Source organism: Podarcis raffonei, chromosome 1 (genome assembly GCF_027172205.1).
Source record: "Podarcis raffonei isolate rPodRaf1 chromosome 1, rPodRaf1.pri, whole genome shotgun sequence".
NCBI lineage: Eukaryota > Metazoa > Chordata > Lepidosauria > Squamata > Lacertidae > Podarcis > Podarcis raffonei.
This window is the reverse complement of record NC_070602.1, coordinates 24,359,632-24,385,433: the sequence shown is the minus strand read 5'-3', so window position 1 is coordinate 24,385,433 and position 25,802 is coordinate 24,359,632. Positions and strand designations below refer to the sequence as shown.

General features: G+C 43.3%; 1 protein-coding gene across 8 annotated transcripts in view; it reads left to right on the top strand.

Annotated features, from left to right (window-relative positions):
* SPATA7 (spermatogenesis associated 7) overlaps positions 1-23,192 on the top strand; it is a 51,797-nt gene extending 28,605 nt beyond the window's left edge. For 7 of the 8 annotated variants that reach the window (XM_053377593.1, XM_053377573.1, XM_053377552.1 and 4 more), the window contains 7 exons: positions 6,745-7,220; positions 10,255-10,321; positions 11,259-11,323; positions 13,699-13,752; positions 20,462-20,539; positions 21,472-21,529; positions 22,635-23,192. In XM_053377593.1, coding sequence (XP_053233568.1) covers positions 6,745-7,220; positions 10,255-10,321; positions 11,259-11,323; positions 13,699-13,752; positions 20,462-20,539; positions 21,472-21,529; positions 22,635-23,114 — 1,278 coding nt within the window. In that variant the 3' untranslated portion in view covers positions 23,115-23,192. The remainder of the gene's footprint in view (positions 1-6,744; positions 7,221-10,254; positions 10,322-11,258; positions 11,324-13,698; positions 13,753-20,461; positions 20,540-21,471; positions 21,530-22,634) is intronic. The other variant, XM_053377584.1, reaches the window with a different exon arrangement.
* The last annotated feature ends 2,610 nt before the right edge of the window (positions 23,193-25,802 follow it).

The window sequence follows — 25,802 nt, the reverse complement described above, 5'->3', positions numbered from 1 at the left end:
GGAACCTGTGATCCTCCAGGGGTTTTTGGACTACATTTCCCATCAGCCTTGACCGTTGGCTTTGTTGGTCAGGACTGGTGAGAGTTGGAGTTGAAGAATATCTAGACAGCGATAGGTTCCCTATCCCTGGTTTAGCATAATGAGAATCAGCTTTGGAGAACTAAATGTCCTGTCCCCAATCCTTTTCCTATCTCCTAGGGCAAAGCTACAAGGAAGAGGTCAGAAGAATTTGCTTCTGTTTTTGATTAAGCACAAGTTAGCATGTTTTCCCAACCCTAAACTGTGGAGTAAGAATTTAGGGTTCGAACAACATGCTAAACTGCAGTTACTTTAAAACAGAAGGAAAAATAGTTTAACATGACATCAGAACCCTAAACTGTAATTAATCTTAACTATAATTATATAACTATAATTACAGAATTACAAAAAAAAACTATAATTACAAAACTATGGTTTGAAGTTGGTTTTTCTGCTAACCAAAGTTAAGATTAACCACAGTTTCTGTAGGTTAAGGCGGCATGGCAAACTATGGTTTGGAATACAGAAGTGAAAACTTCCGATTTTCCTTGTGTCCAAGGAGAAGGGAACACAGAAGCTTGGGGGCTCCTGCAGTGCATTCTCAGAACGTTGCAGTACAGTGGTACCTCAGGTTAAGAACTTAATTTGTTCTGGAAGTCCGTTGTTAACCTGAAACTGTTCTTAACCTGAGGTTCCACTTTAGCTGATGGGGCCTCCCGCTGCCGCCACACGATTTCTGTTCTCATCCTGAGGTAAAGTTCTTAACCTGAGGTACTATCTCTGGGTGGAGTGTGTAACCTGAAGCGTCTGTAACTCGAGGTACCACTGTATAGTTTAGCATTAAGTCTGATTCAGCCCAATGTTTTGAGTCAAAATACTATGTTACAAACTAGCAAGTGGTGTGTACCATACACTTTGAGCTATCTCCAAATCAGTCTTTTTACTTCTTCCCATGTAATGCAGAAATTCTTAAAGCAACCTACGTGCACTGAAAAAATGACAGCCGTGTCCTTGACGTGTTGCAATTCATCAGGCTGAGCAAGTGTTACAAACTTCTCCTGTTCAATAAAACATATCCTATTGTGCAGATCGCAGTATTTTTTAAGACTGGGTCTGGGTGGCTGGGCAGAGAGGCAAAACTAGGAAGCTTTGTGGTTTGTTTTGTGCTGTCAGGGTTATTCAATAGCGCTTCTACCACTCAGTGGGATCTGTGTGAAAGATATATATGTTTTGCTGAAGGTTAGCTGTATCTTTCGTCTGGTTTCATGCCTCAGTATGGAATTGAAGCCATGGGAAGAGTCCCCTAGGAACAGGATGTGTCTGTCGCCTGTTCAGATTCATGGTTTTCTGTAAATCTTGAATGACTTTCTGCAGTTCAAAGTCAGACAAAGCCTCCAGGAGTGCTGACTCCCTAGTTTTATCTGCAACCCAACTTTTCTAATTCCTTCTCATTGTACAGGGCTCTGTTCTGCAGGTGTATTTGTGGAAATCAACCCCCTGAAGGTCAGAAGGCAGCTAAGGAGCACTTCATAATTCTTTCACTTGGAAACACTTTCTTTTGTTCTTGCCCCATTGTTGCGTTTTTGATGCCTCGTATATTTGTTATTTGAGTGGTGACTGATCTGTTGCAGGGGTTCCCAAACTGTGGTCCATGGATCATCAGTGGCCCATGGGCTTCATTCAGGTGTTCCTCAGTGGCAGGTCTATGAATGGTGGGCAGAGTGCATTAATTGTTCTTGTTGATTTTTAATTGTATTTTTATTCCTTCTTTTGTATTTCTACATTTGTTTTATTATTTATTATCATGTTTTATAATGCATTCTATGGAATTCAAATTGCAGTACAATAAAAAAATCAAAAGCTAAGCAAATACAATTAGAAATTCTACAGCATCTAGCAGAGACCCACCAAGTGTCCCTATTTTCCAGGGACAGTCCCAGATTTACAGAAGCCATCCTGGTTTCTGATTAGGACGTCCCTATTTTCATCGGATAAATCTTGGAGGTAGCACAGCACATTATATTCTGCTTTGACAGGCAGAAGAGAAAATCAGTAAGTGGTTCACTAAGACCCTCAGCAATTTTCAAGTGATCCATGGGGACAAAATTTTGGGAACTCCCAATCTTTTGGATTTTATCAAATTTTTGTTGTATAGTTTATTATATTAATAATATTTAGCACATCAAAATAACACAAGAAAGACAAGATCTCCTATGCCTCTAAAAACAATCTGTTTTTAATAGCCATACTGAACAGGCCAATCCCTACTGTGGAATGGCTCGTTTTAAAGTTCTTGGTCAGAGTACACAGCCAAGAGTGTGTTAGATTTTGTTGGAGTGGGGATGATTGATCTCATTTTTGTGATGAAATCTTTCTTTCAACCTGAGACCTCGGATATAGGAAGATATAAAACAGTAGCAGGATGGTTATCACTGGTGTTTGAATGTAACTAAGAGACTCTATGATAAAAAGAGAGAGATTTTGCATGTTCTTTTGTAATTAAAGAAAATCTTTAATCAAAATTATTTCCAAAACCAAACAACACTCAAGAATTCCTTTGGTGTGGGGTGGGGTGGAGAGGAATATAGCTTGTTATCACATAATATCAAAACTGAGATGCTAACCACTAAGTCTCAGTTTTGTAATTTATGCTCTGTTTGTTGGCATGAGGTCACAGAAACAAGAATAGAGCAATTGTTGGTCTTATCAGCTGTCCACAGCTGGCCAAAAGCTTCTCCTCTAAAAATGCACATCTATCTATACTGAGCTTTTATTTGGCTCTGAGCATCCTCAAATGTGTGGCTCATTCTGTTTCATACTTCAAGGCAATTGTTCTTCTTTTTTGCTATCATTCACATTATTATTCCTTAGTCTGGTCCATTCTCTAGAGTTTCCAGCATTACAAGACTGTCTGCATCTCTCTCCCCTCCCCAAAATAATGTATCTCGTAGTCCAGGGGTAGCCAAAATGGTGCCCTCAAAATGTTGTTGGACTCCAACTCCCATCAGTTCTAGCCAACTTGGGAATTTGCAGGAATGATGGGGGTTGTATCCCAACAACGTCTGCAGGGCACCATTTTGGCTACTCTTGTACTATTCTTTTTCATTCTTCTTACCAACCAGCAACTCTGTTTTAGATGTTTTGTAAGTTTGCTTCATAACATACATCACTCTTGCACTCCTAGCCTGTTGATTTTAATGGGACTTGCTCTCAAGTAACAGCGTGAGTGAGATACTATCCTGTTGAACTGCCAAAACACTTGTTTCAATAGGAGGTAATAGGGATTTGGAGGGATGCTTATATGGGAGAATTGGCAAGTAGGAAGGAAATGTACACAAGCCCGTGTCTGCTAATTCTCTAAAGCAAATTCCGTACTTCTCCCCACCAGGGTGCTTTTCCCTCAGCCACTCTTCTGGTTTTGGAGACAGCAGTAGAGAGGAAATCCATTAAAAATGGCAGGAGGGATTTTCAGGGCAGAGTTTATGGACAGGAAAAGGATTATAAACCCTCTCCCAATTCTTCTTCAAAAGTTGACGAACCATGTTTCCCTTTTGTCTAGTTCCACTGTTGGTATAGATTTGTATTAAAGGGATACGGGTGGCGCTGTGGTCTAAACCACTGAGCCTCTTGGGCTTGCCAATCAGAAGGTTGGCGGTTCGAATTCCCGTGATGGGGTGAGCTTCTGTTGCTCTGTCCCAGCTCCTGCCAACCTAGCAGTTCAAAAGCACACTATTCCAAGTAGATAAATAGGTACCGCTGGGGTGGGAAGGTAAACAGCATTTCTGTGTGCTCTGGTTTTCGTCATGGTGTTCTGTTACACCAGAAGCGGTTTAGTCATGCTGGCCACATGACCTGGAAAGCTGTCTGTGGACAAATACCAGCTCCCTCAGCCAGTAAAGCAAGATGAGCACCTTTGACGGGACTTAACCATCCAGGGTCCTTTACCTTAGACTTGCATTGCTATCTTTTAATGGATTATTTCCACATTCTACTTGTCTTCTCCTACTTTTATGTCTTCTCTGCATTCCTCTTTTTTCAAGCCCATTAAAAAAAGTGTCATATCAGAGGGAAATGCGATCATATTCAGACCAAGCAAACTACCCTTAAGAGACAGTGAAAAATAAATCACAGCTTTCAAAGGCACTGCAAAGTAGCTTTCTCAGATGAAGCTAGCTAGAAGTTCCAGTACACTAGAAAACTGCAGCATCTGCATTTTGATGATGTGTCTTTCAGGCTATCTTTGTATCTCACTAAATAAAAAACAGCTGAAGACCAGAAGCAGGAATAAATGGAGTTGAAAGAAGACACTAAAGAGGACACATAGAAATGAGGCCTGGATTCTTGGTACCCTATTATGAAGTGATAGGAAGTGGTCTAATTTGGAATCCAGTTCCGAATACCACCTTCAGCATCCGTCTGCTCTTTCTTTTAAAAAGGGGGATCAATGAGTACAATTTTGGTTTAAGACAAAGATGTGTCCTAGGTTAGCTCTCACAACTTCCCTAGATTTCCTTTAGGGCTTGGTCTCACCATGGCAAATCCCCATTGCCACCAGCATTTTATCTCGTTACTGTAAACCTGCCCATGCACTGAGGTCATCAAATGAGGCACTGCTCTGGAAGCCCCATCCTTGGGAATAAGGAACAGTGATGCCTCTGCTGTGGTGCCCCAAATCTGCAGTGCCCTCCCTCCCTCCCCAGACATCATTTGCCTGTCCTTACTCTCTCATATTTTAGCCACCATGACAAACTTTGTTTTTCCAACCTTGGAGCAGTGTGTAACTTCAGGTTGTTGCTGGTTGTGTTGCCGGCTTTCGTTGCCGTTGGATTTTTATGTTAATCGTTTTCATTTCATTTGCATTCTTTTCCAGACTGTTTGTAAGCCACCTTAGGAGTTACGTGTAGAAAGGCCAAGCGAAATCCATAAACAAACAAATAATAGTTGGTTTCCCTGCCAACAAACGGCACTGATGCCAATTGTGAGCGGGTAAACATTCGGGAGATGGGAAACACATCGCGGGGATACTAATTCCTGTGGGAGGGGAAGCTGCAAGAGAAGGTTTCTTCACAGTTTTAAAAAAATTTTGAACGGGCATCCCAGAATGTGCTGTTTTGGTTCCTTTTGCCGGCCACGAAAAGGAGGTGCCGCCACAGCCCCCAAGGCTCGGCCCAAGCACAGCTCGCCTCTCCGTGGCTCTGGAGGGTGGCAGTCACGTGGCCTTGGTGAGGGAGCCTGTTGTGGAGGTGCTGGGTTGCACTCCCTCAGAATTTTGCACCTGGGGCCATCCCTACCCACCCACGCTACAGCACTCCACAAGACACTGGTGTGCTTTTCACCTAAGAGTCCTTAATAAGAAGTGGGCACATAGGACACAAGACTTCCAACTAATAGGAGTCCTGATGAATCTATGAAGAAAGATGAAAGGAAGCAGGTAGCACGCCTGGTGTTTTCTTTGAAGCATTTAGTTTTCAGATGCCTTAAATCTACAATGTGATTTATTTAGGCATTTAATCTGGACTTCATTGATAATATTAGTATGTGTGGCAGTAGTGCATGTGCTGCATTTTGTTTTTTAATGTTCCGTTTCAGTGCTAACTGGTTTGCTCGCTCGCTCTCAAAAAAAAATGCTATCTGGCCTTGGGGCCTAGTGCTTTCAAGAACCCGGTCCTCCTAATTTTCCTGCTGTTGGAGCTTCTTCTTTAGCAGTATCACAACCCCAGAAATCTAAAGGGATGATATTAAGTTGCAAGTTCTTTTGTTTATTGTTCAGTTTAATAACCTGCCTGTTCATGTACCATCTCTCAAGGTGGCTAACAAAGAATAAATACATAGTGAACAATAAAAGTGTGAAAAAATCATATAAATAATAGAATTGTAGAGTTGGAAGGGGGACGCGGGTGGTGCTGTGGCTTAAACCACAGAGCCTAGGACTTTCCAATCAGAAGGTTGGCCGTTGGAATCCCCGTGACAGGGTGAGCTCCCGTTGCTCAGTCCCTGCTCCTGCCAACCTAGCAGTTCAAAAGCATGTCAAAGTGCAAGTAGATGAATAGGTACCGCTCCAGCGGGAAGGTAAACGGTGTTTCTGTGCGCTGCTCTGGTTCGCCAGAAGCGGCTTAGTCATGCTGGCCACATGACCTGGAAGCTGTACACCGGCTCCCTCGGCCAGTAAAGCGAGATGAGCGCCGCAACCCCAGAGTCGGTCACGGGGTCCCTTTACCTTTTAGAGTTGGAAGGGACCTTCAGGGTCAAGTAGTGGAACCCCCTACAATGCAGGAATCTCAAGTAAAGATAGCTGTCGAACTCTGTTTAAAAATGTCCAAGGAAGGAGACACTGAAGGAGAATTTACCACTTTCCAAGGGAGTCCATTCTACTGTCTGAAAGTACTTCCTGATGTTGAGCCGGAATCTCCATTTTTGTAACTCGAATCTATTGCTTCAGATCCTAGCCTCTGCCAGAGCTGGAGAAAACAAGCTTGCTCCATCTTCCACATGACAGCCCTTTAGATATTTGAAGATGGCTATCATATCTGCTTTCAGTTTCCTTGTTTCCAGGCTAAACACACCCAACTCCCTTAAACTGTTCCTCATAAGGCTTGGTTTCCAGACCCTTTATTATTTTGACTGCCCTCCTCTGCACACATTAAAGCTGGAAAAAGACTGTACTTTTTAATGAAATAAAGCAGAAGGAGCTTTACTCTCTGTGTATGTATTTTTTAATCCCTCTAGGATACCTTGGAAGCAGAAGACAATGTTGGGCTACCCTCGTGTACACCTAGTGAACAAAGGTGTGTGTTGGGCCCCCAGGCAACTCCAGAGAGGCAAAACACAGCCCTTCCGAATGCCGCAAATCCTGCCAGGAAAGATGCTCCGAAAGCCTCCAACATCTCAGACCCAGCCTCATGTGTCAGTACATCGAGTCTCCAGAGGTTGCACTCCAAAATTTCATCCAACTCTTCTTCCGACAGCACTGCAAACAAGCATCCTCACAAGGCCCCGAACCCTGAACCCAAAGTGTGCAGCGGGGATCTCCTTGACAAGCACTCTGAACGTTTCACCAATGGTCGGCAGCCATTCACTCCACGCACTTTGAAATCGGATGCCAAGTCCTTCCTTTCGCAGTACCGGTACTATAAGCCAGCAAGACAGAAAATAAGCAATTTCACCAAGCAGGTGGAAGCAGAAACACAGACCAACATAAGCAGGTGAAAAACCTTCGTAAGCAGGCTGTGCTCAGTCATGCCGCAAACTTGCTTATAATGAACGCTGCAGCTAGCTACCGGTTCGTGTCTAATATCAGCTATGGAAAGCTAGACATGTTGTGGGGCATGTATGCTTCCCTGCCACCCACGACTTAATATTTGCAGCCAGTGTACCGGATGCAAACTTCCCCATCCCTTTCCTCTGTCCACATACACCTCCACACCCTAGAGCAGCCTTTCTCAACCTGTGGATCCCCAGATGTTGTTGAACTACAACTCCCATCACCCCTAGCTAGCAAGGCCAGAGCTCAGGGATGATGGGAGTTGTAGTCCAACAGCATCCGGGGACCCACAGGTTGAGAACCACTGCCCTAGAGGGTTTCCCCAACCCTCTGGAGCAGATTTGGGGAGGGTGCTGGGCATGCACAAAGACTGGAGGGAGGATTTCCATTGCACAAGTGGGAATCCTTGCACTAACAGAATGAGTGCGTTGGACACTGGCCTTAATCATAACTAATTTGTCCCATTAATTTCAATAGGTCCTAAATTCAACTACAGTGGTGCCTCGCAAGACGAACACCTCGCAAAACGAAAAACTCGCAAGACGAAAGAGTTTTCCGTTTTTGAGTCGTTCCGCAAGACGAATTTACCTATGGGCTTGCTTCGCAAGAAGAAAGCCCATAGGGAAATCTCCGGGGACCTCTTTTAAATGCTGGCGGTGGGGAGCAAAGCCTTTCGCCCCCCGCCGGCCTTCAGAAGAGGTCCAGGAAGGCCGGCGGGGACCGAAAGGCTTTGCTCCCCACCGCCAGCATTTTAAAAGCGGTCCGGGATAGCAGGGCTTTCCCGCTATCCCGGACCGCTTTTAATATGCTGGCCATCGGGAGCAAAGACTTTCGCCCACCGCCGGCCTTCAGAAGAGGTCCTGGACCTCTTCTGAAGGCCGGCGGGGGGGGGGAAGTCTTTGCTCCCCCCCCCCGCCTGCCTTCCCGGGACAGCGGAGACTTCTCCGCTGTCCCGGGGCGATCTTAAAATGCTGGCGGGTGGCAGCGAAGCCTTCGCTGCCGACCCCCAGCATTTTAAAAGCCCCGGGACAGCGGAGACTTCTCTGCTGTCCCGGGGCGATCTTAAAATGTTGGTGGGCGGCAGCGAAGCCTTCGCTGCCGACCCCCAGCATTTTAAAAGCCCTGGGACAGCGGAGACTTCTCTGCTGTCCCGGGGCGATCTTAAAATGCTGCCGCCTGCCAGCATTTTCAGATCGCCCCGGGACAGCAGAGAAGTCTCCGCTGTCCCGGGGCTTTTAAAATGCTGGGGGTCGGGAGGAAAGCCCTCCTGTCCCCGGAGCTTGCGGGGTGGGAGGTGGGGAGAAGGGCTTTTCTTCCCACCGCCAGCCTTCAGAACAGCCTTCTGAAGGCTGGCGGTGGGAAGAAAAGCCCTTGTCCCCCCCCCCAGCCTTCAGAAGAGGTCGGGGGACAGACTGTCCCCGGACCTGGTCTGAAGGCGGTTTCCATAGGAACGCATTGATTGATTTTCAATGCATTCCTATGGGAAACGGTGCTTTGCAAGACGAAAAACTCGCAAGAAGAAAAAAGTTGCGGAACGAATTAATTTCGTCTTGCGAGGCACCACTGTAACTGATTTAATGTACTTATTGAAATTTATTTTCGGCCCACTTTTCATCCACTGATGCTTAGACAAAAGGCAGGCTGATGCCAGGAGAGATGCTCCTTCAAATCTCATGTTCCAACCTATTTAGGGCTTCCGTTTTAAGCTATGAATTGGACTCAGAAGCAAACAGGAAGTTAGTCTGGCTCTAAGCCATGGAATTCAATAGTAATACATAATTACAGAAACTTAATGTTCCAAAGCTCTGAATATTGAAATGTATTCACATTGCGATATATGAACTACACAAGTTTTAGAAGACATCTGAAGGCAGCTCTGTATCAGGAAGTTTTTAATGTTTGTTTTTTTTATACTTTTATGTGTGTTCGAAGCTGCTCAGAGTGGCTGTGGTTTAAATTTTTTATTATTATTATTATTATTATTGCATTAGCAAATGGTGTACTCTGTTCCAGAGTTGAAAAGAGAGGTTGCCATATGCAGTGTCTGATCATGTCAACAGATAAGTTGGTTAGACTAAAACTAGGATACTGTGACCTGCCCAAGGTCACTTTGTGACTTAACAGTCGAACTCAATTCTCTAAAGATTCAAGGTCAACATCGTAACTGGAGAACCACCATGACTTACATTGGTATACAAACCTAATTTCATTGATTGAAACCAAAATTCCCCTGGATTTACACTGATATAAGCAAGGTAAAAAACCCGAAGTTTCGATCCTCAATCTCTTTCTTAGATTTGGCGTTGTGGGTACGGTAAGTGTATTGGACAATGATCAAATTATTTGGTATGCATGTGTTTTCTTCTGCGGTGAAGGGTTACCGTACATTCATGGAATTGTTTCAATCAATAATAAATTCACTAAGCACTGCTACTGCATACCCTCCATGTAATTTTAATTCTTTAATTTCCCCCCAAAATAATGGAAGATAAGCAGCAACAGTGTTGTAGGAAATATATCCAATTATTGAGAAATATGTGTGATACATGGTGAACACCCTCTTCGCCAAAGCACACGTTCTCCCAATCTAATATTGTCAAATCTTCCCGTTCTGAGGGGTTGCTGAATGCTGTCAGGATCTATTCTGTAGCTTGTTATTCATAGGACTGAGGATGTGCCCTAGCTGAGCAACGGTAGCTATTAATATCATCCGGCTTCCACATCTATGTTGCAATTGCCTTCAATACTAAAATGCAGTGATAACTAAGCAGATAGATTTGCACTTTTCACCCATCAGTGCATTCATCACACAAGCAAGAGCATAGCTGAGATTGTCCCAGGTATCTAAAAGCATTACAATTTCCATTAGGTTTTTGTTTGTTTGTTGGAAGTTGGATGTTCTGACATACAGAAGAAGATAAAAACGGTAAAGGTAACTTCAAGATCTGCCTAATATATCATATTACATTTTGCAGTTTTCAAGTGGCATCTGAAGGGTCAGAAAAAAGGAATATGGCTGACTTTCAGAAGATGATAAAGGAGGTAATTCAAGTGATATATTTAAATGTATTTCAGTCAACAAGCCATTTTACATCTTAACCTTCCAAGCGGTAATAACATTGAAATGGATCACTATTTATTTTTTTCATTTTTTTCGTTAGAGCATTTATTAATTTTCCAATAAAAAACATCCAGTTAACATATCAAATCACAATCCAATAAAACTAAAAAACTAAAATAAAAACCTTTAAAGCCCTAAACGACCTCGGCCCCGTATACCTGAAGGAGCGTCTCCACCTCCATTGTTCAGCCCGAACACTGAGGTCCAGCTCCGAGAGCCTTCTGGCGGTTCTCTCAGTGCAAGAAGCAAAGTTACAGGGAACCAGGCAGAGGGCCTTCTCGGTAGTGGCGCCTGCCCTGTGGAACACCCTCACAGCAGATGTCAAGGAAATAAACAACTACCTGACTTTTAGAAGAGGCAGCCCAGTTTAAGGAAGCTTCTAATGTTTGATTGTGTTTTTAATATTCTGCTAGGAGCCACCCAGAGTGGCTGGGGAAACCTAGCCAGATGGTCGGGGTATGAATTATTATTATTGTTGTTGTTGTTGTTGTTGTTGTTGTAACGCTGGCAGGCCTCATGTTCTCATAATAAGCTGTCTGGGTTATTCAGCTCACTATTGTGTACGCTGTCTGGCAGCGGCTCTCCGTGGTTTCAGACGGGAGTCCTTCCCTAGCTCTTCCTGGAAATGCCAGAGATTGAACCTGGAGCTTCTGCTTGCAAATGTTCTACTGCTGAGGTATGGCCCTTTCCCATACCTGAAAAGTCCAGGCGCATTGCGTTGTTCCTGGTATGGTTGCAGAGCACATGCATGTTGGGGAGGGGACAGGTTCGGTTCCAGATGTTAACAGACTACAGTTCCTTCCTCTCACTTTTCATTTCTTTTGCACCAATAAAGCAGATTCTTTCTCTGGGTTGTAGGTGGATGACAATGCAGATGATAAGGCTGATGAAATGAAGTCTTTCCCCCAGTTCTCCTCACCAAGGTACATGGCATTTGGGTGTGACAATATTCATACTCAATATTCATGCCGTTCTGCTGATGCTGGGCTTATGACCATGTCTGTGAAATCCAGAAAAGGCGCCTTTTTTGAGATTAAGGCTATTATATATGCTTTCTTAGCAGACAAATTTACATATTCCTTCAAACAAAATTTCAGCAGCAAAGCTAGTAAGAGGGAAAGCGTCTTTGAAAGGAGGGGGCAATTTTGTTAACAGCAAGACCATCTCTCTCTCTCTCTCTCTCTCTACCAATAAATGGAGAGAATGCGATAAAACAAAATGGTTATTGGAAGTAACTCTGGGCCCAGGGTGGTACACCAGGAAATATTTCGGGTGAGTTGTTGGTAACAAAAGATGAAAAGGAGGTTCAAGTTCATTTGGATGTGGCCCAAATACTTGATGCCTTCATGTTTAATAAAAAGTATAACAACAAACAAGACCAGGCTAAGGGGTGGGAGTGGAAGGGCTATGAATATTAATACATATGAATAAATTTAAATGGGGCTTGTGTGTAAAATAATCTTCATTTAGTCATATTAAAAAGTGAGCATGTGAAGTAGCTGTGTCATGTGGCTGCTAGATATCCCCTCTCAGGATCTGATTCTCATATCACCAGACAGAGTCAGAGTTAAGGGCCTAGTGAGGAAACACCTGACCTGCCAGATTAGCCAGCCCCTGTACACCTCTGCCTCTTGAGGGCTTTGAGGCAAATTTTGGCCTGTTCTTATGCTCCAGCACCAATATGGCTGCGACATCAGATATACCATTTAAAAACTCCAAATTCCTTCTTCAAAGAAAGTCGCAGTTCTTTTCACTGGCTTTTACCATAGCTGAGATACCTTTTTGTCCTGCCCCTCCCGGACACACAAACATACACCCCACAAAACTGAGCTGCACAAGGATTCACACTTGTGCAATGCAGCTCCCCCCCAATCTGTTCTAGGGGTTCCCCCAACTCTCCAAAGCAAATGTATAGAGGGTGCAGGGCACACGTGGAAGGAGAGAAGGGAAAGACAAATTCATGCACTGATGTGACAGTTTAGTTGGATACCACTCATTGGGCTGTATCCAGCTAAGTTCTACTCAAGTGTAGACCCTTTGGAATTGATGGACATAAGTTAGTTGTGTCCATTCATTTTAATGGATCTGCTTCTGTATGAGTAACATTGAATACAACCCAGTCAACAAAGCTGCCCTGCTAATGCAAGCATAATTCCCGCCCCCCACATTCCCCCAAATCTACTCCGGAAGGTTGGAGGAGCCTCCATGACTGATTTTGGGGAGAATTGAAGTTATTTTCCACAAATGGAAGATGGCATCGTTAGATACAGCTCAGTTGTGTTTTGTTTTGATTTTCCTGATAAACCTCTTGAGTTTACAGCCAAACTCAAGCCTACTCATATTCTTGATGACTCACCTGCGCTGAGGCACAGAGGCCCCCCAAATAAAAAGGTGCAGCAGGTATTTGTGCATTCTGTGCACTCTCCGTCTGCATCGAGGACAAAAGCACTGAAATAAAATAGATTTAGTGGGTGGCATATTCGGCAACATGAGAGCTCTATGATAGGCATGCTGTAAAATCACTGAATCAAAGACCTACTTAAGGAGCATTTCCCTTTAGGAAACGAGATATTGTAAATTCAGAAGCTTATAAAAGTCAATGTACTTTTCTTGAGCTGAAAAGCAGCATTGTCAGAAGTGATTTTTCAAACTACCTTTTGTTGTGATCACGAAGGCATTAGTATGTAGAACACACCAACGGGGCCATTCATTGGATAAATTCCTCATGCTAAAAAATTTTTCAGTCTAAATAGCATGCAGGTCACATACTTGAGGCCCATCAGACGTGGCATTCCTTGGCTTATAAGAGATCCCTGGGCATCTTCTTTAAAAGATGGTTTTATGTGAAGGTCATTTCAGAAAGAGTTGCCAGAATTTAATGAATGCAAGAGAATGAAGCCAGTCTCTAGAATATTGCTTAACCTTATTTTCACCACAAGTGTATGTTACATTTTGAAACCAGGTTAATGGTGATACCCCTCTTCACACGGAATCCTGGGAAATGTAGTTACGTTAGGAGGGCTAGGAATCACTGACAAAATTCTACATCCTTCCCAAACCATAAATACCCAAGTTTATTTAGTGAAGCAATAACAGCTAGACAGAAACACTTTACATGTGTTCCTCTCCACTAAACACATGGTAATCAGCCCACCCTCTGACAATAGGAGCCTCCCCCTCCGCATTTAGTCTATTAATTGAGGTATATATGAGCATAAATGCATGATGGCTTTGTGGTAGTGCGTTGCCTTCAGTGTCTGACTTCTGCTGCCCTCTCTCCCACCCGCTTGTGGCTCAGGGTGACGTCACCGTCTTCTGCGCAGTCCCCAACGATGAAAAGGATCCAAGCTGAGTAAGTGCCGTTTTCATTTCAGCATTGCGAAAATTCTGAACGTTCAGAATTGTTAATAATAAAGCTGAACCAGTAATGAGGGAGCACCTTCTGAGCTGATCCCTTTATGCCGGGGAAGAGGAGTCTGTGGCCTGCCAGCTGCAGTTGGACTCCAGATCCCATCAACCCAATGGCGGCAAAAGCCTCTCATTGGCAAATCATTCCTTTGTTCCAGGCGCTCTTTCTTTCCTTTTTCTCCTCTTCTGCCCTCCACCTTTGATGCCTAAACGAGGCACATAGTGTCGGGAGAGAACCAATTGTAACCAGATCAGCACATGATGCTTCCTTATCTGGTTGATTGGTTTAAACAGTGTCTACCACTGCTATGGGACATGGGTGACGCTGTGGGTTAAACCACAGAGCCTAGGAGTTGCTGATCAGAAGGTCGGTGGTTCGAATCCCTGGGACGGGGTGAGCTCCCATTTCTTGGTCCCTGCTCCTGCCAACCTAGCAGTTCGAAAGCATGTCAAAGTACAAGTAGATAAATAGGTACTGCTCCGGTGGGAAGGTAAACGGCGTTTCCGTGCGCTGCTCTGGTTCACCAGAAGTGGCTTAGTCATGCTGGCCACATGACCCGGAAGCTGTATGCCAGCTCCCTCGGCCAATAAAGTGAGATGAGCGCCGCAACCCCAGAGTCGGCCACGACTGGATCTAATGGTCAGGGGTCCCTTTACCTTTACCACTGCTATGAATAAAAATTAAAAGAAACCCTGTCCTCCTTATTCCCTCCCGTGCTTTTTAGGAGCAAAGATGCATCACACACAGTCAGAAAAACACACGTAAGTGTGGAAAATGCTCTTGGGGGGACGGCAGACCCCCAGTACCTCTGAGCATCTCCCGGTAGGCACATCTCTGGAATGGCATGTCCACAGTGCCCATCTGTGACACTTCTCTTATGAAAAGTGCACACAAGTCTTCTGGCATCACACAGCAAGAAGATAGAGAAATCTGTAGATCTAAACTATGTTTTATTCACAGTATATACAGAGAATCCATAATCCCGTCTGTGTTTTCCAAACTCTGGCAGAAAACAGAAAGCATACAGCAAAAGTGAAAGTACAGTCCAATAACATTCTTAGACGGAAGAGATAAGACAGTCTTCCATTCCCACACTCTTCTCAGACATCTCATGTGATTTATACTAATCACATTAACCAGCATCGGTTACGTAAAATCCTAACAGTAAGATGCCGTTTTAGGTAATCGATGCTGCATAAGCAAGGGCAGCATTAAGTGACTTAAACAAACAGTTGTCATACACATAGTATACATCTATTGTACCAGTTCCACCTTTGGAACTCCCTGCAATTGGACTGACCAGTTCACACCTCTGATTTCCTTTCTTCCATGGGATTAGAGCTCTAGCTTTTCCTTGGTCTGAGGAAAAGGTGTTGACTCTTGCAACCTTCAGACGTGGTTTCTTGCCCTTTGAGGACAAACCCTGTACTCCATTCAAGATCTCAGGTTCTGTAACCTGGTCTGAAATGCAAGCCACAGCTATATTTCCAACAGCTGTGTGGGCAAATTCCTGAGCATACCTGTTGGGTGGTTTACCCTTCGTAGCTCTATCTGATCTGTGTATCAGGGGCAGGTCTTTCTTACTGACCGTCTCCTCTTTGGGAGAACGACCTACAGTGAACAGTGGCTTCTCTTCTTCCAGTTCAGACTCTAACAATGGTCTGGACAATATACGTGTACTTCTAGCAATAACTGTGTCACCTGTATCAGAACTCTCAGTGGTGCTTTCACTGTCACTATCAATATCAATGTCAAACTCTACATCTGAAGTGGCAAAAATGGGATAACTGTGGAGAATATCTTTCTCCTTTCTAGCAGTGTGTTCTACTTCCCTAGTGAGAATCACTGTATCAGTGTCAGGCAATAAAACTCTGTATTGTACTTTCTCATAACCCATAAAATTGCCATGTGTACCACGTGTACTCTGCGGTTTCTCCACCCAAATGTCAGTCCCCCAAACTCTAAGGTGTTTGACAAAAGGTTCTCTCTGGAACAGTTTCTCATAGGGTGTACCTTTTACATCTTTGGCATATTTTCTATTCCGAGTATAAACAAAAACATTCAGCAATTCAGCCCAAAACTCTTGTGGCAAACCTGCACTTAGCAGTTGTGCTTTCATGCCCTTTTGTAACTCTGTGTTCACCTTCACACACACATCATTGTTCCGTGAAAACTCCTGGGTGGCAATCTTGTTCACCTAGGAAATGTTCTAATTCCTGTGAAACAAAAACCTACTTTTCACCAGTGAAAAGACATTCAATTTTCGCATCATGAACAAATTGCACCCTATCACAAAATTCTCTGAACTTTGTTAAAGCCTGACGTTGTTTTTCTAGCATATAGATCCATGAATACTGAGAAAAACAATCAACCGTAATCAGGTAATACTTGGCTTTGCCTCTAGAAGGTGATAGAGGACCAGTCATGTCAGCATACACTCACTGGAAAGCTCTCGTGACTACCTTACCAGGCTTCTTGCCTTTTGGCTTTGTACCTGTAACACAAAATGCATCATCACATTTCTTACAGTCATTACTGTCAAAAGAAAGTAAATAAAGTCCATCTTCTTGGTAGGCATACAGGAGATCTCTTCCATCTCTGGCGATCACGCATCTCTCCCTGTTGAAAGAAACACTAAAGCCTTGCTCAGTAAGTTGAGACACACTCAACAAATTGCAAGACAGTCCTGGAACATAATGGACATTGTTAATCGTGGTTTGGATGCTCTCCAAATACACAGTTCCAATCCCTGTAGCTCTCAAAGATTGACTGTCCGCTTGCTTGACGGTATTCCGCAACTCCTTGAAGGTTGTGAACAAACCTTTCTGCCCAGACATGTGGATTGTGGCTCTTGTGTGCACTACAAAGGCATTCTGTGTGGACGATGAGGTGTCTGGTATAACCAAAGGAAGTGCTTGTGTAGGACGGGGCTTAGCACGCTCTCTGCCACCGGCTCCTCCCATTCCAGAGCTCCTTGTCGCTTCTTTGGGCTTTTGGCCCTTCCTGCAATTGCGTTGAAGGTGTCCGATGGCCCCACACTTGTAACACCATATGGCCTTAAGAGCAACCGCTCCCTCCTCCCTTTGAGCAACCAGAGAGGGGGCTTTCGAAGCTCCATTCTCCCCCTCACTTGCCACAAACGCTGCTTGTCTATCAGCCTCTGACAGCAGCATAGAACAAATCCTCGTCACGGTGAGGTCTGCAACTGGCAGAGCTACAAGCTGTGACACAACAGTCGCGTACCTCCCATCTAGGCTGTGGATAATCAAGAGACAGAAAACAGGTTCCGAAAGATCAAAGTTCCTCTGCATCAGCTGACCACGCAGATACTTCAACTGCGTGAGATGCTTTTGGAGGCAATCTCCAGCTTTCAACTTCAAATTAAAAAGCCGTTGGAAAAGCAAGAAAGCACTCCCTGCTTTGAGATGAACATCTCGTAAAGCCTGCCACATCTCTTGTGCGGTGGCTAAATCCTGGATATGAATCAACTGATCATCAGACACAGACAGGGTGATCAGTGCTTTCGCCTGCGTGTTCTGGTCACGCCATACTCTATCCGGCTGCAGTGGGATGGAGTCTTCAATCACATGGAACAGCCGCTGCCTTACAAGAACGGCCTCCATTTTCTGTGACCACGCAGCATAATTGTCGTCCGATAATGGCGGACACGACCGCAATCCGACTCCTTGCTTGGAATCCATTTTGGCCTTTTACTTGCAGCCAAAAGGTCCCACAACAATTTCTACAGCAGCAAACAGTCTCCAGCAAGCTCAGGCAAACTCCCGGCAATTAAGGCTTGCTTATCTCTCTGAGGTTTATTGCCCTCATAAATCAAAGGGTACTCACACAGTCCCGCAGCACACAGCCAACTTCACTCTTCTCTGGCAGGAATGCAGCCTCGACACTATAGGCACCCCTGGAATGAAGACTCGCTGTCGTTACTCCAGAGTAGCAGAGGGCACTGGATCATCAAACCATCCTCTTCGTGGAAAACGCTCCTGGGGGGACGGCAGACCCCCAGTACCTCCGAGCGTCTCCTGGTAGGCACGTCTCTGGAATGGTATGTCCCTTCACTCCAGAGTGCCCATCTGCCACACTTCTCTTATGAAAAGTGCACACAAGTCTTCAGCAAGAAGATAGAAACATCCATAGATCTAAACTACATTTGATTCACAATATATACAGAGAATCCATAATCCCGTCTGTGTTCTCCGAACTCTGGCAAAAAACAGAAAGCATACAGCAAAAGCGAAAGTATAGTCCAATAACACTCTCAGACGGAAGAGATAAGACAGTCTTCCGTTCCCACACTCTTCTCAGACATCTCATGTGATTTATACTAATCACACTAACCCTAACAGTAAGATGCTGTGCGAGATGGTGGGAAAAATACTCAGACACTTGAATCTAAGCTCTGTACACATGAGGGGAAAGGAGTGGGAGTGAACATTCAGCTCTGCATGCCAGCACTTTGTTGCATAAGAGAATTGTGTACTTTTAACACAGGCTCACACACCTCCCTTTCTTTGAGAAATAAGAACAACGAACATCACAGCATAATTAGGCATTGGTGTGGAGCACCCAGCTCACACAGCATCGTCTGCTTCATGGTGGAGATGCGATGGTATGCCCACTCCTTCACCATAAAGAAAGGCATGCCACCACAGGATAAAGCAGCTTTCTCCAACCTAGGGTCCCCAGATGTTGCACTACAACTCCCATCATCCCATGCTCATTGGGCTAGGGATAATGGGGTTTGTAGTCCAGCTGAATCTGGGAACCCAAGATGGAAAAACTGTCTGATTCTTTCCCTGCCCAAACAAAGCTTTGGGCCGAGCCAGGGAAATGGTGTTAAGACGTCTCCCCTATCCCAGCTTTGCCACTGATTTCGGGGAGGCCATTTGCATTCTCTTTCTGTCTTTCAAAGACATCTGGTCTGCAAGACACAATATTGAAAGGCGTTCTAGTACTCCTTGGAAGGCACTGCAGGAATGTAGTATTATAAGCATCAACGTGGGGTCTGATTAGAATGCCAAGTAGCTGGAAACTTTCCAACCTCTATATGATTTACGGTGGGTCCAAAGGAGCCTGTGCCAAAGCCATTCAAGGTGTTCACGATGCTCAGCACCCTTCACTCAGGCAACAACTCCTTTAGAGATGCCATTTCTGTTTATGGAAGGAAATTTAGCAGCCCCTATCAACAGATTTGCATACTGATGGTTGATTACTTCTATTAAGTGTTTGCGTCTCCCCGACGTTCGTTTGCATCTGTTTGCTTACTATTTAGACATCTGAGCAATTAAATTACATTCCTGTGACTTGAAATGTTTTGTCTTGTTTTATTAAACACGTTTGTTAAAGGGTGGGGGGGAGGAGATATAATAACATTATAAGAGAAGACTGAGTGGGAACAAGGGAGAGAACAGCCTTGAGGTTACCTGCTTCTAATGTGTGGGGAATTGCAGAAGGCAAAGCATTCCCATTTGCCAGTAGGTTAATCTGTTAACTCCTGAGTACAGAAGGTTTAGAAGAGTGGCTCCTGTTGTGATCTAATCTGTGAGGAGGCAGGGTTAAGAACGAAGGCAGGTGCCTGATAACAGAAATCTGGCCCAATTAATCATACACATTTTTGTTGATTAATTGATTCACATTTGTGTATGGGGGGGGGGAATGTTCTGAAGCCATAAAAAGAATTCAAATGTGAAAGCAAATAATAAAAAAAGAACATTCCTTGTTTTTAGGTGATGAGAGTGTGTCTTAGAATAGGCGCCATCTCAGAATAGACATTCCCTCTTACGTGAGGGAAAAAGCAGAACGCCTCTTTTACAATACAGCTTGCCATCTTTAGGGTGTTTTTTTTTTACAGTTTAGTACTTTTATTAAAGAACTTCTTAAAAAAATCTGCTGCCCAATTAATTGGTGCATCTTTTGTCATTCAAGAAGTTCATTAATCTAACCCATTTACAGCACACTTCTACTCATGTCTGACAAGGCCTGTTGAATTAAATGAGAGCTAGACCCAGGTAAAGTGGGTTAGGATTGCAGCTCATTATGGAAGCAGAGGGTGGTATTCAACTGATGTAGAGCAGACCCACTGAAATTAACGGGCCCAATTTAGTCATGTTCATTAATTTCATTCCCTAAAACTTGGTTGAGTATTACCCATCTAACCCCAGCAGCTTATCAGGTTCCAATTACTCATTTCAACCTTGATAGCTTTATATGGCTGCATTTTGAAACTACATGCAGGTAATTTGTTAAGCAAATGTTCACATAACAATTCCACAATTTCCATTGATTCCCATGGGAACATTTCTAATCCGTGATTTCTCCAATCTCTCTCTCCCCCCCCCCCCAAGTTTCTTTCTGAAATGGCTGCAGCCAACCAGCAAAGAGATAAAGGGGAAACTGATTTGCCTGATCTCTCCTGCTCTCTGATTTGTCTGATACAGCTGTTTGGATATCTGATTCCTTTGCAGGGTTTATAGGGAGGTTTGGGCATAGTTTTTACATAGTGAGCAGGCAGGACCTGCATGTATTGGACGTCATTTGCTTCTAATGATCTCCAGCCTAACTTTATCGATAGCTATATTTACATCTATATAATCTACTACTTCAGAGAGAGATACCAGCTTTCTTTTTTCCTCTGCAGAGAAGAAGAACTTCTGTATTTAAATTTCATCCAGGACATAACAGATGAGATTCTTAAGCTCGGATTGTTTTCCAACAGGTTTGGATATATTTGAGGTTATTTTAAATTTTTTGAAAAAAATATAAAAAGTTTTTCAGCGATGCTGTGAAAAGCATTATATAAGTGATTGGGAGCTGAAGTGAAGAGGTCTGGTCAGGCATCTGACAGACAAGAGGAAACCAAAAACAGTTCTATAAGAAGGATCCAGAAAAACGGCCTATTCTCTTCCCAAGGAGGAAGAAGGAACCAGGAATCACCAATAATTGCTTGCCCCTTGCTTTTCAGTCATTTCAGCCTCCACTGGATCAAAGAGTGTTCTTTTAGCAAAGGGAAATAATTGGGCATGACCCTTTCCTCTCTCTTTTTAGCCATTTATATCCTGTCCTTCCTTCAAAAGGAGCCCTGGGCAGTAAAGATATCTGCAATAAAAATGCAGTTAAAAAAATTAGAATAAAAACATATTCAAACATTCAAAGGGTGTTAAAAACATCTAAAAGCAGTTAAGGACAATTAAGCATGTAAGGAGTCGTGTATCTGAATCACCTGCCCCCAAAACAGAAGCATTTTAAGCAGGCGACAGAAAGAATACATGGCACATGCCTAATGTCAATAGGCAGGGAGTTCCAAAGGACATTTTCTGCCACCCTAAGGCCTGACTCCTGATGAATGCAGTATAGAAACTGCAGGGCACTTGTAGAAGTGCAAGTTCTGCTGGTGCAAGTGACCGAGTCAATTATTGACTTTGTTAATAACTTTTTAAACTTTTGCTTAATAGCGTTTTATTTTATTGAGAAATATTCCTGGCAAAGAATAAATAAGAGAATCTTAGCTGCTGCTGCTTCTTTTGCTTCTTTCTAGAAAACACTTGTAAATGTTGTTGTTTAGACACCTTTAGCAATTTTTAAAAATGGTTTCCTTCTGAAAAATGACCAGCACCTTTATTGCAAAATGTTTCTTCTTTTTTTAAAAAGGGCTCTGGAAAGGTTATTTGAGCGTCACATAGAACAAAATAAGAACCACCTGGATGAGGTATGTCCTGTGTATACAAGGCCATTTGATAAGGCCACATAAGATTAACGCAAATGCTGTTGTTATCCTGTTCACTGAGTACACCTACTTTGCTCTTCCCTGGGAATGACCAGGCAAACAAACCACAAAGAGCACGACGACCCAGCCTGAGATTATTTTGCCCTAACAAACCTTTATTGCTAAGTCAGCAACAAACCGTGGCTTAAGGCTGGATGGCAATTGTGAGTTATTATGCCAAGACAAACAGGTTAGGTTTGTAGTTTATTTACCCACTTGAGCAAAGCATTTGTGAACAAGCATGACTTACTAACTAAACCATAGTTTTTTGCTTTGCATTAAATGCATAGACAGCTACTGACTGATTTAAGCACTTGGCTCTGTGAATCTGTTTGTTCCTTATTTCATATACATGTTATATAGACCCATTTAAGAATTTGTACTGAACTGTTCATTCTTGGATGCGTTATCTTCTTCTTTCTTTGGCGATCACTCGTAGCCGAGTAAGATTATCTTCCATAAACACGGTTTTAACAGTGAGTCTGTAAGTGCCTGTGGAGGCCAATTCTGGATCCACACATCCTTCCACAGTGGGGACATAGGTTTCCAGGGAGTTGATGATCACGGTGAGGGTTTGCCAAACATGCCTTCCTCTTAGCACGTTTCTCCCTTTCGTCCTGAGTCATCAAAGCTCATGACACCTTTGGTAAAGGCTGTTCTCCAACTGGAGCGCTTGCAGGCCAGTGTTTCCCAGTTGTCAGTGTTTATACTACATTTTTTTAGATTTGAGAGAGTCTTTGGAATTCTTTTGTTGACCACCAGCATTACGCTTACCATTTTAAAGTTTGGAATAGAGTAGATGCTTTGGAAGATGATAATCGCACTTTGAAGCGAATGCATTAGAACACGGAATAAGCAGGTTTTTAAAATATATATTTCAGTTTCAATTACCTAGAAAAGCCTGGGTTGAAAATGACCTATTTGATTATCTTTCTGATAGTTAAAAACAAAACCATTGTACCATATATATATATATATATATTTAAAAATAAATAAATCTAAAATTGTTTTTCCGAACTCTCGTATTATTTCCTCCTTGAAATCTTAGACCAAAATGCGCCACCTGCTGGAGATTCTGAAAGTAGACTTGGGCTGCAGCAAGGAGGAAAAGCCGGCGGGAGGCTTGGACATGTTTGGTCTGCACAGGCCTGAGCCAGCTGAGCACCGCCAACATCGCAGCAAAGCGCAAAGACAAAACAAGCCAGCAAAATGCGAGGTGCTGCTAAAAGCGGTGGATTTAAATGGAAACGATCCCTCTGTATCTCCTGTACGCAGCGATGACTCTGAGAAGGCGGAGGGCAAGGCTGGCTTTTCCCCAAATCTGAGCGAACCAGTGAGCGTGGGGCTGGATCCTTCCTCCTTTGTGGTCACCGATGAAACTGCAGATACCTCGTGCACGTTGCCGCCGGCGCTCAGCTCAACCACCTGCGACGCTGACTTTGAAACGAGCGACTCTTTGAGGGAAGTCGACGAGCTCAAAGAAAGCTTTGCAGAATCCCTCCCCATCTCCACCGACAACGCGCAGTAGAACTAGCAGCAAAGCACCAAGCCAGCCAGCAGTGCAGATATCTGAACTTTGCAAATGAAATAAAACGATAGCAAATGATCCCCCCCCCCTTTAAAAACCTTCTCTTTTGGATGCACTCGTAAAAAAAAGGGTCCGAGTATTTTACGAATCAGGCTGTAGCGAACTGAGTCCTCTCACACACACAGTAGTGGGCAGCTGACATGTAATGTAACACAATGAGATTATCTGCTGAAAACCCTTGAATGTAGAACTTTTCTATATATTTTAAAGGCAGGTGTGATTTATTTATAAGATTTATTTATAATAAATGGATATAACATTTGCAACGGTAAAATACAGTCTTTGAATTGATGTGCCTACGCTATGTAGCCATTTGTTTTAACACATATGCCCTGGCTCAGTGATTTCTTATGGCTGTATGCATTCCAGTGCAGAGTTTTCTGAACCAGGGTTGTTGCGTTTATTTCGGTGGCTGCAATGCAGTGCCCAAACAGATGTGTGGTACCGTCAGCTCTGAAAGCATGGATCAGCTGATTGTAGGGGCTGTGTCCCAGCATTCCACCTGACAGCAGGTGATGACCATGATGACAAGTGCTGCCCATCTTTTGGTGGGACCTATCCTTTCAGGCAGCAACAGGACATATCACTGCTGTGCATGTGACAAGAGCATAAACATACCGCTAATGCAGATATGTGCAATATGCTTCCAGATTGATCCCAGCTCCAACCAGCCCAGGGTCTGATGTATATTTTCTACAGCAGAAATTTTCATACCTATCACGAAGTATTCCAGCTCTGACTTGAGGCTGCCACTAAGAGCTTTGTAGTCACAGAACATGTGGGGCATTCATAGCATTGAGAGGGGGTAATGGGGCTAGTTTTGCTAGGCCTTCTCATCTCTATCCAGAGCTGCAAATAAGCATGCACAACTAGTTGAGGGTACCTAGAGCTGGATCAAGGCCATCTGTTTAGAAGAGAAAGTCAAGAGGGCGAGGTTCTTCAGTGCCTGCATGCAATTCTGATTCCTTTTTCTTCTGATGCATGCAAAGTCATAATAGAGGTAAGGGGGAAATTAGCCATTTCATTAGTCTCCGAATATCAGCAAGAGTTTGGTGGCATTTGTTCAGCTTGCATTTATATGTATCCCTCACAGTACCCTTCCCTTTCTTACTCTAAAAGATTAAAAATTGTTATCTGTGTCTTAGTTGCTTAGGCAGTATCACTTTTCATACAGCCCCCCCCCAAAAAAATTTGGTCCCACTTTTTAAAAAAATAAATTTTCTTAGAGTTTGTAAAGAGAAATACAAAACTTAATATCAAATATCGCTTTTAGTCAACATTAATCTGGATAAGATAAAAACATAGAGAAAGCGAGAGAGGTGGAAAAGAGCTTAAAAGAGAATACATAGTTCTGAAACTAAAGAACTTCCAATTCTTCATCTGTACACTATATATATATAAGCAATAATCACTTCATCCACCCCAATATAACACCCAATAAAACCACTTTGGCCCTAGTTTTTTTAGGTTTGCTTTACATACAGCTGTGTTTTCTGTGTTTGCCTTTATTAGTACTGTCATTTGTGTTCATAAATACTTCTGCGTCCATTGGAGATTGGACTACATAGCTGGAGATGTGAGTATGAGTGCTGATTCCCTCCCTTCCATTCTAAAATAGTCCTTTAGTCATACACTGACTAATAAATAAAGGAAGTCAAACATAGATTTCATTAAATAGAAGTAAACGAAACAGAATAATTAAAATATGGTATTTTGGGCTGCATCAGATCATTTAGAAACATGAGCTGGACTTGACAAATGCTTTCCTTTTAAGAACTTTAAATCACAGTGAAAAAGTTTTTGTTTTCCTTTACTGGACAGATGAGCACAGCGGCATTCTCGGAAAGAAAGAAAATGGCGCTCTAAATTTAAATAAGGCACATGGCACCCACTTTACCACTGCTAATAATAATCTTGTTGAGTCACACAAAAATAATGTCAGACAGTAGCAAGCTGTTCAGTGAGTCCTCCAAAATTCTTCCCAGATGCTTTGTTCATTAAGCACAAGATACCTTAAGTCCTGGAAATATGCAGCACTGTAAATAATACCAAGTTGCTATGTCTAGGGTGACAGATGTTTGGTTTATATTTGGGTGTTTGTCTGCCACTCACAGGCAAATAATTCTGGAAATGGAATTAGTCAGAAATTGAATTAGTAGTGGAGTGGGTTTGGGTTCTTTTTTCCAGTAGTGCTACTAAGGGCCAAACTGTATTTGAAGCATGAGATCTGAGTTCAGGTTCAAACAAGGATGTTGTTGTTTTCAGTTACTAGCAAATATCTCCTCCAAACCAGGCACGCAGCAGTCAGTGAAAATAACATTTAATTGTTATTAAGAGACATCAGAAACAATATGGCGGACGTTCTGCTCAAGTGAGGAACAAATGCATTGCAGGGGGTTGGACAAGATGACCCCTGGCCTCCCTTCCAACTCTACAGTTCTAAGAAATGAAAGTAAGGGTTTGGCAACAGAGGCCACCCACTGAAACCACATGTCAGCAGCAGGTGGGGCAGAGGCAAAAATGGCTGGAGGCATGAATGTGCATTTTAACTTTGTATTGTAAGCTAGCAGAGACCATGTAACACCGATCCTGAAATACTTACATTGGCTCCCAGTATGTTTCCAAGCA